Source organism: Anas acuta, chromosome 1 (genome assembly GCF_963932015.1).
Source record: "Anas acuta chromosome 1, bAnaAcu1.1, whole genome shotgun sequence".
Classification (NCBI taxonomy): Eukaryota; Metazoa; Chordata; class Aves; order Anseriformes; family Anatidae; genus Anas; species Anas acuta.
In genome coordinates, this window is record NC_088979.1 from 174565570 (window position 1) to 174579702 (window position 14133).

A 14133-nucleotide genomic window follows, 5' to 3' on the forward strand; every position below is an offset into this window, starting at 1 on the left:
CAAAATATACAGAAATATACATTTGGAAGCTGAAGGAAACCACCAAATTAATTAATTAAATAATTGAATGGTAGGCTTTTCAAGATGCAATCAATAGTATTTAGCTTTGATACAATTTTAGGGGTATCACTCTTCAATCCCGTGAGATATTCTACACATCTGTATTACAAATAATAAATCCCCTGTGCAGAGTGCAGAAATAGCTAGGAATAACTTTCAGGAGTACAGCTTATGCTGCAATGAAAAGCATAAATCATAAAGCATAAAAAGTATTTGAACTTTAGCAAGGGGAAAGGGCCATCAGATACTGAAAGAAGAGTGGATGAAAGCTTAAGAGAAAATGTAAATTAAAAAATGTCTAAAAGAAGACTAAGAAGATGAATGGTCAGAAACAACAGAAGTGTCAGGAAGGACTTATATACCTCCAAAACAGCATATTTTGGCTGAAAAGCTATTGGACTAAGGGATAAGAAATGAAGACAATGCATTCAAGGCAGACAAATAATGGCATCATGAAAAAAAAGAAAGTAGCCTTGTCTTGCATTGCAATTATTTTCACAACAGCTATCAGCAATAATTGTAACATCCACTTAGATATGTGGAGGCTGAGGGGAGGCCTCATGGTGGACTGCTCTCTGGGGACAGCGACAGGACCCGAGGGAACTACATGGAGCTGGGACAGGGGAGGGTCAGGCTGGGGGTTAGGGAAAGGTTCTGCACCCAGAGGGTGGTCAAGCACTGGGACAGGCTCCTCAAGGCAGTAGTCACAGCACTGAGCCTGCTGGAGTTCAAGAAGTGTTTGGACAGTGCTCTCAGACATATGGTCTGATTTTTGGGTGGTCCTGTGTAGAGCTAGGAGTTGGACTCGATCTTTACTGGGCCCTTTCAACTCAGGACATTCTTTGATTCTATGATCCTAGATAGAAGAGTTCTGGAGATGCAAGACAATTGTTCCAGAGTGACTTTATTCATTTAGGTTTCACAGAACTGAAAAAAAGATAAAGAAGAACACCAAAATTTATGTTTCAGGAAGACAAATTTCAGGAAGACAAATAAGTTCAGGACCAAACATAGGATAATTTAAGGAAGAGTATCTTTTTTGCTGACAAGAAATTGTGTCTGACCTTAGTTTGATGACAGCAGTTATCTGCCCATGATTAGGTTGTGAATTAGTCAGATTAACGACAACAAGTACATTTCTCTATACATACAGCTAGAGCAGATAATTGAGCTTATTGGCCTGAGATCTCACAATGAAGCAGAAATGCTCTGTTAATTACAACATAATTATCATGAAAGAGTTCATATGTGTGAATTTTATACATTCATGACATTCTCTTTACAATATGGTGGATAAAGAAGCAACATAAGATGAGCAACATAAGATGTAAAATATTCAGATTCAACACCAGTCCTTCTTTCAGAGTAAAATAGGATCAAAAAGCTATTCTGATTCAAGAAGAACAAGGACTTGAACTCTAGTCATTCCTAACTTAAGATAGAGAGATTGCTTCTTAAGTGCTTTTTAAAGATCGCTTTTTTATGTTTTGCATCTGGATTACTATTCCTTTCAAAAGCTGCAAACATTTAAAACAACAGGACTGTAATATTTTCAAGACTGTCTAGACATTTTTGCAAATTGAATCCAGGTTGATTCTTACTGAAAAAATAGCAAGTCTACCAATTTTCTCCTGTTAAGACGATCAATCATTTAATACAAAAAAATGAAACACAGAGTAAAAAACACAATAAGACCTGATAATCAAAACACGAGCAATTACCTGTAAGTAGGAAAAGGAATTGCTCGAGCTCTGCAGTTCATTGAAACTTGTCCATCTGAAGATTCTTCTGGATATATGGTATCAATGGGTTGCTCCTCAAAAACGGGTCCATAACCTTTGTTTCCTTCCTCTGAAAAACAGATGGTTTGAAAGTTAATCACTTATTTATTAGTAGTCAAACTGAAAAGGAATTTACAACACAACTACTGTGTTCAAAATGCAAAGGCTAAACAGTGAGCACCACAAAATCAAGTTTTATATGCATCTGGAAAAACAGAACAGTGTGGATAACAGTAGTGCTGACCTTCCTTCACTGACTTCTTCTTCAATACTGTCCTCTGAGAACAAAAGTAAATTAGACTATGTTCCTCTGAAACTACCTTCCATTTCTTCTGTGCTGGCATCATCATTATTTTTCATAGTTTTTGCCAGACTCGATGGAGATAATTACGAATTGAAGATATACCCTTTAGAAATGCAAGTCAGACCAGCTTATTTCACAGAGGCCAACAAATTCTCATCAAACAGGTCCAGATGCAAAACAAGTATCTAAACATTAAGTGTCCCTCATCTTACAACCTAATCAGCTCCAATTGTTTCATATATTTGGAAAGAATACATACAATGTATGTAAATACATACAAAGAAAAACTAATGTTGGAGATCACAGCTGAGAAACAACTGCATTGTTTCCAGAATGCAATTCTGTCCTTCCTTTCAGGCTCAGGTATGTATGTTAACTCCTTTCCCTCCAAAAAATAAAAAAATCCCCTGCCAAAAATAATTAAAGTTTGTAAAATTAAGCAGTTAAAGGTGAGTGAGTGTCAAACAGATTTGGCAACAAACTTTTTTTTTTTTTTTTTTTTTTTTTTAACTTTATCCTCCATTTGATGGTGCTGTTGTAAAGATTGCAGGCTCTGCCACCTCCTGCTGCATTCCCTTCTCCTTTATCTCCTCCCAGTGTATAAGGCTGCTGCACTTTGGGGTCTGTAAAAGCAAAAGCAGAGGCAGGAAAACTCCGGGAAAATTCTGCTCAGCAAATCCAGGATGTAACTGTGTTTTTGTTTGTTTGTTTGTTTGTTTTTCCCGCCCTTTGTTTTTCTGTGAAAACAGCAAATATGCATTCTTGGTATAGAATGGCACTAGGTCCCTGCTCAGTATAGATATAAGTTAGAGACAACAGAGCTGTCATTCTCACAGGTCTCTGCTGAGACTAAATTCACAATTTGGACACTTGCAAGCCAAACACATGGGAAAACCATTGCAGTACATGTCTACTTCCAGGCTCACTTTTCACTCCAGTTCAGAGCCCTGTTCCAAATCCTGGAAATGCCAGATACCTTCTGGAAGATGACAGGAAAAATCTTGTAAGATAAAAGAAACAAACATAGTTTTCCTAAAATTATCTGTAGAGATATTTGAAACTTTAACTTTTTTTTTTTTTTTTGAATTGTTTTACCTTTTTAATATGCATAAAACAATCCTTATGCATGTATTTTATTGTTTGTAAGTTCACATTCATAGAGAGATTCTGGATTACAGAACTAGCAGAAAACTGCTATTGCATAAAAATTAACTTCCCTTCCCAGTTCAGTTCTGGGTAAAAGCACTGTTTCCCCTGGGGACAGAAACAGATTCAAAGGCACTCCTATGCAGTGATAGGTACAGTCAGGCAACTTCATTTTTAAAACAAATTAATTTAATGAGAAGAGAAAGCTTTGAAAGAAGGAAAGAAGAGCAACCAGAATGAAATGCAGAGCTTTTGAAAAATGGTTTGCTTTCTTTGATATTTTAAAGCACAACACTATGTAAAAATCTATGTATTGCTAGATCAAAAGAAGTCAATTCAGACTCTAAAGGCAGAAATCGTGTATTTGCTTAGAACCTTGAATGACTGAGCCACAACGCTGACAGCAGTTTCTGTGCAGTTCTTAAATATGAATATAGAATAACAATGGCCTCTGGCAGCAAATAGCCGTATCATATGCAGCTGACTGTTTCCGCCATAGGACTCAAATGGTGCTACAGAGCACTTAGGCATTTCATGGCATGCATTTTTAATGCTTCCAGCACTATTAATTATATTGAGTGAATGTCTGTTTCTCACACCTATCAAATATGCTTTGTAATGGCACTTCTGTTGCCATCTATTATGAATTGAGTTCCAGATAGGCTGAGCATAAAAAGGTGAGCAGACTGTATGCATGCCAGGTGTGGCAACCAATAAACCCTTCATTCTCAATCAAAAGTTGCATGCAGAGCAGTAGTATGTACACAATATGAGGAAAAAAAAGAAGAGAAAAAAAATGAACAGCAAGAAATTTTCTAACTTTAGTGGAGAAACATGCCTGTGTGATGGAGTTTGGGACCAAAGAGGACACTAACAGGACAAGGGAAAAGGCCAGTTGATTGATGTTATGCCTACAAGAAAAAGGAGGAAAATAAAAGTAGGGAAAAGAATAAGGAAAAAAAACACAGGGAAATTAGAAAAAAAAAAAAAAAAAGAATAGGGAAAAGAATAAGGAAATATATGCACTAGATAAATTGGGGGTGAGAAGTAAAGCATATTTTACCTGTTCTGGTCCTGCGTTAGACAAGAGGATGGACTACATGACCTCTCAAAGACCCTTACTGACCTATTTTTCTGAATACATATATATATATAAATAAAATATAATACTTTAAATAATTATTAAAATATAATTGTAATATATATATTTTAATAAAATATAATATTCTGATTATATTTTAAATCAGAGCAAAAGCTACCATCCAGTTCTGAATATTCAAGGCATTCTTTGGTGAGTTCTGTAAATGAGGTTCAAATTTTCAACAAGGCTAAAAGGTATTACAGGGTCTTTTATGAAGATCAAGAAAAACTCTAAGTAACTGATGAGATCATGGATCCAGTATAGGTACTGATGCTACTGGAAGATGTCCCTGGCCTCCTTCTCCAAGCAATACTGTCTAGCTGTGCAGTGAGCAGGGGTATTCCACCTTTTGAGTAAGAAAAGTTGTCTTATTTTTCAAAACACCTGAAAGGACCACTGCTTCAATAAGACATACATCTGAAAGACCACTACAAGATCAGTTACAAAATTGTGTCAGTACATCTTTACCTCATTGCACAAGCCTGTGAATAACTGTAATATAAAACATCCAGCACTCAGAAAAAGATAACAAAAAGATACCTGAAAATAACAATCAGCAACAACCTAAGGTAGTAATTTTCAAGTCACCTCATGTAATTTCATCTGAAGTAGGAAAGGGAAGACACAATAAAAAGGCCTGCTCAGTGTATCCAAATTCTTTATATATTTAATTTAGGAAATGTCATTTTTTTCCATATTACTATTTTTAAAACAAACTAACTTTCGAATGGCTGAATTTTGCATGCTCTACACCAACATAAGAATGGGGAAACAAATAGTTTTTCCAGTTTACATACACTCCTGTTGTTTTACTTTGGTCATGGAAAGAACAACAGAAAATAAATCACTAGCTGACCATTCGTGTCAGTCCTTCTTGTATCTCTCTTCGCCTCATATCCTTCCTCATGTCCTAACCAGTTGCCCACTCAAATGGCCTTACAGTCTCTCAGCTCTACGCTCCCATTTCTCCCCTATCTCTCATGTCCATCTCCTCTTTGATATGGAAATTATGCTTAAAGTTACTATCTGTAAAGGTATTGGAAATTTTTAAATACAGCCACCATATACTTCCATGCTTTGTGCTTTATTTCCAATAGTCTAATCACTGTCTGTTGTTGCTAGAGAACATCATTTCATTAGTTCAGTATTTATTTTCATAAAGTAATTTATGTAAATTTACTAATTCTATGTACTGTTGTATCTACACTGACACTAAATTACTCATGTCAGGTACAAATTTGGCATACATTTAACAACGTAGCAGATAAATTTTGACTAGATTTTTAAAAGATGAATGGAGTTACTGTCCATTAAAAATACCCTAAATTATCCAAGTAACTTTTAATCTTAGCTTACAGGTCTTCATTTAATAATACACTTGTGGAAGAACTGTTCACTAGAGGGTCTCTTTATCTCTTTTATCTGTGGGCCTGTTGCTGCAGACAGGCAAAAGGTTGATTATGGATGGGGAGAAGTATGGACACTCGGGAAATCTTGGGATTTGAGCACCAGGAGCATGAGAGGTGGAAAAGATACATGGTAAGAATTAAAATAATATTTGAATTATTTTATTTGTTTTTCAAACAATCCCTTATTCCTTTTTTTTTTTTTTTTAATTATTATTATTTTATTTTTAAATCACCCTTGGGACAACATATTTTTGTGAAATGACTCATTACTATGAATTTCCATGACTGTGTCCCAGTCTGCTCTAGATCTGATGCAAGATGTACATACTCCTCATATTCAGGGCAACATGCCTTTGATTTTTCACTTTGATTTTCCCAGTGTATGAACTTCAAACCTTTTAAAAACAGCAAATGATCCATTTTTATTTTATTATATATATAACAAAAGGTGACTGATTACCTGATATTTCTATCTGATCTTGGTAGGTCCTACCAAATCTACCATAGCAAATCATGCCAAAAGATGTATTTTTGAGAAAACAAAACAAAACAAAACAACTGTATGAGTAAGACTTCAATTTTTTTTTTTTTAGTATTTGAGTAAGACTTCAATTTTTTTTTATTATTTCCATTCTGAAGTCTAATGATGCTTAAAATAAACATATATAGATATATTTAAATTTTAATATCTAAAGGTCTTCAAGTTTTGGACCTGTTTGTTGAACTTCCTAATTTTACTGAAAATTCTGATATTAGATCTGAGTTTCACTTTCTGTTATTTTACCTACCTCTTCAGTCTTTCCTCTTGTAACTATGATATAATGAAGAAAAAATTGCATCAAGAGCACTTGTTCACAACTGCTCATGTTGTTCTTCATGTACAATGGAAGCCTCCTATTTGCATTCTGCATAGTATTAAGAAACCTGCTATCAAAGACAATATATAATCTTGAACTCAAAACATCAATTTCAGTAGGTTAGAGTATATAGCAAATAATTTCTCTGTTGAGAGAGAGCATCCAAATCACTTTCAGGCAAGTCAATTAATTTTATTATCAGCTAATTCAGTCCCTTCAAGGTTCTAATTTATTTTGAAAATCGATTTTACTCACAGATTAAGGATAATGTCATGAAGCAAAGCTGATGATAATTATGGAAACTGCTGTGCGTGAGTGAGTACAACCAGAAAAGGAAGTTAAAATATGTAGTTTATTAAAGACCATTGTGACCTTTATTTCACAGAATAAAACAGCTTTTTAACAGCAGATTATTGTTTTCCCCAATATGAAAATATCGGGGAAATAAATAAAACCTAATTGCTTATTTTTGTCTTGTTCTCAGCTATGAATTGCTCAAATCACCTATATTTTTAGGGGTTATTTTCTAATCTGTGTGGCAAGGAACATAAAAGGCTTTAAAAGGCTTTTCTTATGGATTCTCTGGGTTTGCAGCACTTCCATGTATGCAACCTTAATGATATGATACAGTGGAGATAAAGTTTGAGAAATGAAGTGATAGCAAGAATAAGTATTCTTTTTTTTTATTTTTCTTTCTACTCAGTCAATTTGCTTGTGTACTGTAGCAAATTCAAAGTGAGATTCTTGATGTTTGGAATTTATCTTACAAAATTTTGAAAGATGGGGATTTCATCCAAAGTAGTCATATACTTATTTTCTTTAGGGGAGCTAGATAAGCATTTCCAGCAAGTAATTCTCTCTTCATCAACATCAGAGAGAACTTATATCACATACCTATGGATGGTTAAAATAAAGTGCTATGAAACTTCCCATAGCAGAGTCTGGATTTACTTGACTGTAGCTGTGCAACACGACCTGGAGTCTCCCAGGAGAGCCTGCAGGCACTGAACCCAGAAATAAGGCCTCCTCCTGGAACTGAATGGTCTGAAGTTGCTGCAGCACTATCACTAGCAACAACACCTAACGACAATTCATCTCTCATGTCTTCAAGTGTTAAGACTCAGGAAACAGGGGACAACAATGGCATGGCCCACCCCTACACATGTTGTTATATGGTTGGCTTTACTTGTTTTGCAGCAGCATCTAGAAAACTCAGTAGAAGATCAGGGAGCAGATGGTCAGGCAGTACATTAACGTTGTACTACAATAACAGTCTTTACCCTAAAGAAATTATGCTTCCACTCCAGTGCAGCACCAGAAGTGCAACTGTACTTTCTGCTTCTTATTTGTTCTGCAGGGCTCAAACACCCAAAGAACATGGAGAAGGTCAAGCATGAAGAGGTAACATTGTCCTTACACCATCACATATTCAGATATATAACAGTTTATCTGTTCCTTCTTAGCAAAAAAATAATAATCTCTAATGAAAGCCATACAAATATCTTTTTTTTTTCTTTTCTTTTTTTTTTTTTTTTCCAACAAACCCTAAGCAGAAATGTATTGAAATAGTGATCTTATCAACATATATAGGAATATAATTTCTAACATACCAGATAATTTATCAAATCCGCTTCCAATCTTTCCAAACACTTTTTTGATGCAATATGTCTATGTATCATTTATTGCCTGCAAAGATACTGTATTTGGATCTATAAATAATAAATCTTGAAGTATAGTTTTAATCTATAAAGTCCCTTGGCGTAAAGTTACCATCTCTCTGGGTATCTGCCATTTAGGAGACTGTAAGGTCTGTAGGGCTTTCCCAAATCCATTTCTAATGCAGAATTTAGTTTTTGTATTAAATATGACATTAGATATGAAAAAGGCATGTCAGGGTATGTTTATTTCTCAGAAAATTCTAACTGGCTAAATTCCAGCCCAGGGAATGAGAGAGAGATTGGCCCATGCTACTGCTTCTCCTGAATCACAATACGGTAATGGACATGTTAATATCTTCAATTAGTCACAAAATTGAGAGACTTTAGCAATATGAAGTATAAATAGCATGGATAGGCAACACTGCCAACTACAAACTAGTTTCCCATAAACAAATCATTTTTCTGCAGAAATTAACTGTCTGCAACAACCTATCCCAGCAACCTCATCATGCTTCACAGACCTGAGAAAATGGCAACCCTGAGCATCTGGCACAGCATGGCTGAAATACAGGATCCTACTCCTGCTCTGTACTGAGTTTTACAGAGCCAAATCAATTTTTAATGACTCTTCCTAGGTTCAATCATGTTTGTTTGTTTGTTTTTTTTCTCTATCACTTGGATAATTTCAGACTTGGGAATTTTCTGAATTGGCACGGATGAGACGAGACTTAGCCTCTGGTGCATTGTTTTCCATGGCAGTAGTAGTTAAAGGAGTAAATTCAAGTACAGCAAACTGCCTAGAGTAAATTGCCTAAAGTAAATTTGTTGATAGTTTTAGAAATCATGATACATATCACACAGGAAGAGTAGCAAAAAGCTAGTGATCTTAATCATGACTTTTGGATCACATGGAAGAAAATTTGGAAAATGGGAAACAAAGACCGCTGGTAGATGCTGCTAATAATAATTACACACTATTTTACAGTTAACATATAATAGCCACCATCATTCAAATAATCTGTTTTCTTCTGCTCAGGGCCAGTTGCCACAGGTACACAGAGAGCTAATTTCTATATGATCTGAGACACTATTTTGTAAGGAACCTGAAATTTACTCATTTAATAACTTTGTACAGACTTCTGCCTGTCTTTTCCTTCTTCATTTTCACATTTTGTGAAATCAGTTCTCTATCTAATCTAAATACAGAAATGTGGAAGAAAACCAACAATTCTCAAGGGGAAAAGTACATTGTAATTTTAGTTAGTCTTCTATGATTTTCTTGAATGGCTCTCATTCAAAGATAGGGCACTAAACCATGTTAAGACACCAGCTTATCAGTGCACCTTCAAGTTGTTAGTATGATAATAAGCAAATAATTAACATTTACAATTAACATTTACTCTCATTTTTGAATTTGATATCATACTGTGAGAGATTTCAAGCACATCTTAATTTTCTACATTTTTTTTTACAAGATACGCCTTTTCACAATGGCTTACAGGCTAGTTATAACCCACGTTTCATTCAGAAGCTGTGGAATATTCTTAATTTAGAAGAAAAACTATTTTTAAAAAATATTTTTCCTTGTCCACAAAGTTATAAATGCTTTGTCTTTCTGGAATGTACAAAATGACCCAATTTTACTTTCAGAACAGAATTGCCATGACTGATAGACAGTATTACCACATAAATTTTTAAAAAGTTGTATATTTAAAGGGTCGATCAGAAATGGTGGATATGTAGCTATATGGCAAATAAATACAAAGTAGACTAAATGCGATGTTAAATGTAAGATTAAGATACTTCACCCAAATGCTTCACATGCTGCAATTGTGATTTTAATGGGTATCTATTTGCATATCTGCCTTAGTTGTTCTACAGTGTCTTTAATCTTGCTAAATCCTTAAATTAAAACACACACACAAAACAATACAAAAACAAACAAACAGACAAACAAAAAAATAACAGAGAAGTAACTGGTTCTTGATAGGGGAAACAGCTACAAAACAGATACAAAATGGTGCAGGCATTTCCTGTTTTTAGGGCACTTAGGCTTCTGGAACAGCTCCCAGATGTGGCACCACTGACAAGGCGCTTTATCCAGGAAGAACAACTTGCACATGTCAAAGAGAAAAACATTAAAGTGTAAGATACCAAATGTAAAAGAAAGAGGAAATGATGACAGACATTACTGAAATGTAGTGAAGGGAAGACAGCAAAACATGAAGTGCTACACTCTATACTATATATTATTCGTATATATATATATGAATCCTTACATTCAGAAACTAGAGTGGAAGTATCCTAAGTCCCTAATCTTCCACATACTTCTGGACATCATTTTGCTTAAAAAAAAACAACACAAGTATGTAAAAAAATATTAATTTTTCTTTTAGAATGGCTGTTCATAAAACAATTACTTTTGAAGATAGCTGTAAGAAGGTTAGCAAGTAGTTTTTTGATGAATAAACGCCTAATTTCACTGTCATGAAAACATATTCTTAACAAAAGATGGCATATAGTTTTACTAAGGGATGTCTGCAAGAGCTACTCCTGGAAAAATTAAGGTCTTTAACTTCATCTTTAGAAAGGGTAAAATAATAATATTGGCAAATAATAATGGGAGGCCAATAATAATAAGACAACAATAAAAGTTCATTAAAGGCCTCTCATTATTTCAGCAACATGATTCATCACAAAATTTAAGAACCTAAGTTGATCCAAATAAACAAGATTGCTTGTGAATGTAATGTTAAGCACACATTCAAGTCTTGTGCTGGATAAGAATCAACTTGATTCTAAAACCAATGCAAATTGTGACATGAGTATAGATAACAAATTACAGTAAAATATTTTCCAGAGGTAAATGCCAGAATGAAGCTAAAAGAAGTGAAATCCCATCACTTGCACTGAAAACCAATATAAAATTATTTTCATGAGCAACTTTATTCTATCACTCTATGGAATGTCTTCTCCTTCTGCTACTGCTTCCTGTACACTTCTCTATTTCTCTGGCATTTAGCATTGCTAAATGTGTCTGCTCGAGACAGTCATTCAGTATCACTATCATCAGTATTGATCTGACACTGTAGAATCCCATTACATGTTTTCACATGAGAGAGGGACGAAGATCTGTTGACACAGCACATGGCTAGATTAACCTTGAATGTTAATGGATATAAAAATGCAATGGATTCATTCGTTATCTTAACTATCACTAACTCATCAGGTTCCATATCATCATTGTAAGCCTAGAAACCATTGATATTTAGAAGTATATCTTGTACCGTTTTCAATAAGTCACAGAAAAGAGAAGCTCATGCTCAGGACCAAGTTGATCTGGGAATGAGCCAAAATATTTCTACCAGGCTTGCAGGAAGGTAAAAAAGGCACTTTCAGGTTTCTGAGCATTATGACCACAGAGCATGTTATGATTATGTATCTACAAATGTCAAATGCCCTTCTGTAGGTAGCATTAAATGATCTAACACCCAAGCAGAGACATGGCAGACAAATGGGTATTAAGTGAATTAATTAGGAAAAAAAAAAGAGATATCTCTCTTTAGCAATTGTGGATAATGCCAAATGTTGTGGTAAAGATCTTTAAACAATGTATAGTTCAGACCTCAGTTCACGACGTGTATTTGAACCTACTATGCTAGAGAAAACCCAAGCCATATAAAATTTAAGGTTTGAGGCTGTTTTTTATTTTTTTATTTTTTTTACTTCTCTAATAATCAGGTGGGAAAAATTACACTTGGCATTTATGGGAAGCTTATGTGCTGAAGCCAAACATGTTCAAGTCCATAAAACTCGTGATGCAGCATTTGGCAGTCTAGAAAGAAGATTCTGTTATCCTGATGGAGAAGAGGTACCAATGAAAGCCAGCAAGACGTTAAAGGGACATCAATCACCAAGAGCCAGTCAGCACTTAAACAGAAAAAGTAGCCACTCACATAGTGCCACTTCATATTATAAGAAAGGGTTAGATTGTCTTTGGGAGGGCTTCCTCTACTTATCCAGAGTGACAAAGGCAGGGGAATTACTCTTATCTTAAGCTTTCTCATATGTGTCAGTGAAGTCCTTAATGAGCCATGTAGTTTATTATGTAGTTTCTCTTTTATAGAAAGTTTCTAGTATGAAAATCTCCAACCCTTGGCAAAGCAATTTTATCCTTATGCCTACGAATGAAATGATAAAGTTTGCTTCTCTTCTCACGCTTCCAGTAGGAATGCCAACAAATACCAACTAAAGTACTTTTCAGCATGCTCAAATTTGACTATTAGATTCTTAAGTCATTTAGGTGATTCCTCCTTAGAAACACAAGTGCTATTTCAAAAGTTACTGAAGAACCTAACAGTTTGGTCTTTTGGGAAAGCTAGTGCTCAGCAAATTAGAAATGTATTTAGAGTGTGGTAGCTACTCTGCACAATCTCCTCACACAAGCCTTCCAAGTGCATAAGAAATACCAACAACGTACTTAAAAATTCAACATGTTGCCTAATCACAGCCCCATTTATACATCAACATAACTGTCTTGTATTGAGAAGCCTTATGTCCCTTATGTCTTACCTGTTTGCTTGGGGTCCTAGTGACTTTTGAAAATAAGGCATAAGGTTCCCTAAATAACAGAAGTGCTTTTGACATTTTTGCCCTTGGACTATCAACTCATTTTACACAAACTAAAATAGTTCCTAGAATAGAAACCTGCATTTTGAGGCTTGATCTGACCCAAAATCAAATACTGCCTGACTTGGCACTATGAAGTCTCAAGTCAGAAAATTTGATTAGAAATAAAATATTGGACAGTGTAATGTTTTTTGCTGTTGATTCCTCCTATAGACAAATGTAATTGAGTACTCACTAAGCACAACAAAATGTAAGCCCTCTGCATTTTTTTTTTTTGAGAAAAAAATAGAATAAAACATGCATGATTTTGAATCAGACTTTTAATTCATTTGGCCCAATTTATTATCTCGCTTGAAGATACAGTTTAGTTCATTGATTCATATTGGATATGACAGATGAAAGCAAAGTCTAAAATCCAGACTTGTCAATAGGATATGAATATAACAAGAAATCAAAGGCCTCTGAGGAGTATGTTGAAGAGAACCCACATGTCAGAGGAAAGAGAAGAAGAGTCAAATATTAGCAGTAATAGGCGTGAAATAACTTTTTTGGCAGTGGACTGACAGTCATCTTGATGTTCCCTGAGGAGTGATTTGCTGCTTTCTATGCCTTGCACTGCTCAAATGTACTCAGAAAAGCAACCCTTACTATAACTGCCTTATATCAGTAAGTGAAAGACCAAATTACTTACGGCTTTTTCATCAACTTATATCTGCAAGGCTACATTTCAAGCATTAATTTACCTGGAAAATAAAAATTCCTCCTGTCTCATAGCAGAAGATGATTTCTGTCTAAACTTCTGATCCACTGATTCATGTAATGTTTGCTTCACTTCATTCAAGAAACTGCACATTCCACTCTAATGGGTAATGGCTTGTAATTAAAACAATTTTTAACTTCGGCCTTTGATTATCATAAAATAGAAGTCGGGGGTGTTGTTCCAAAGAAAACTCCAAAATTATAAAAAGGCATGTATTTTGGTTTTGGAGCAACAACAACAACAACAAAATGTAAATTTTTTGTAGTAGGAAAAAGATTTGTTTGAAAATAGGTCACAATCCTTGGCTTTCAGAGTGCCAAAATAACTGTGATCCTTTCAGGCCAAATTCTGAAAATTTCAAGTCAGGGTGGCATTCAGGTTTTCAGCT

At 34.9% G+C, this 14133-nt stretch overlaps 1 protein-coding gene across 1 annotated transcript in view; it reads right to left on the reverse strand.

Moving 5' to 3' along the window:
- The window catches only part of CNTN1 (contactin 1), a 249365-nt gene that overhangs the window by 75998 nt on the left and 159234 nt on the right, over positions 1-14133 (reverse strand). The window contains exon 4 of the mRNA XM_068669412.1: positions 1782-1911. Coding sequence (XP_068525513.1) covers positions 1782-1911 — 130 coding nt within the window. The remainder of the gene's footprint in view (positions 1-1781; positions 1912-14133) is intronic.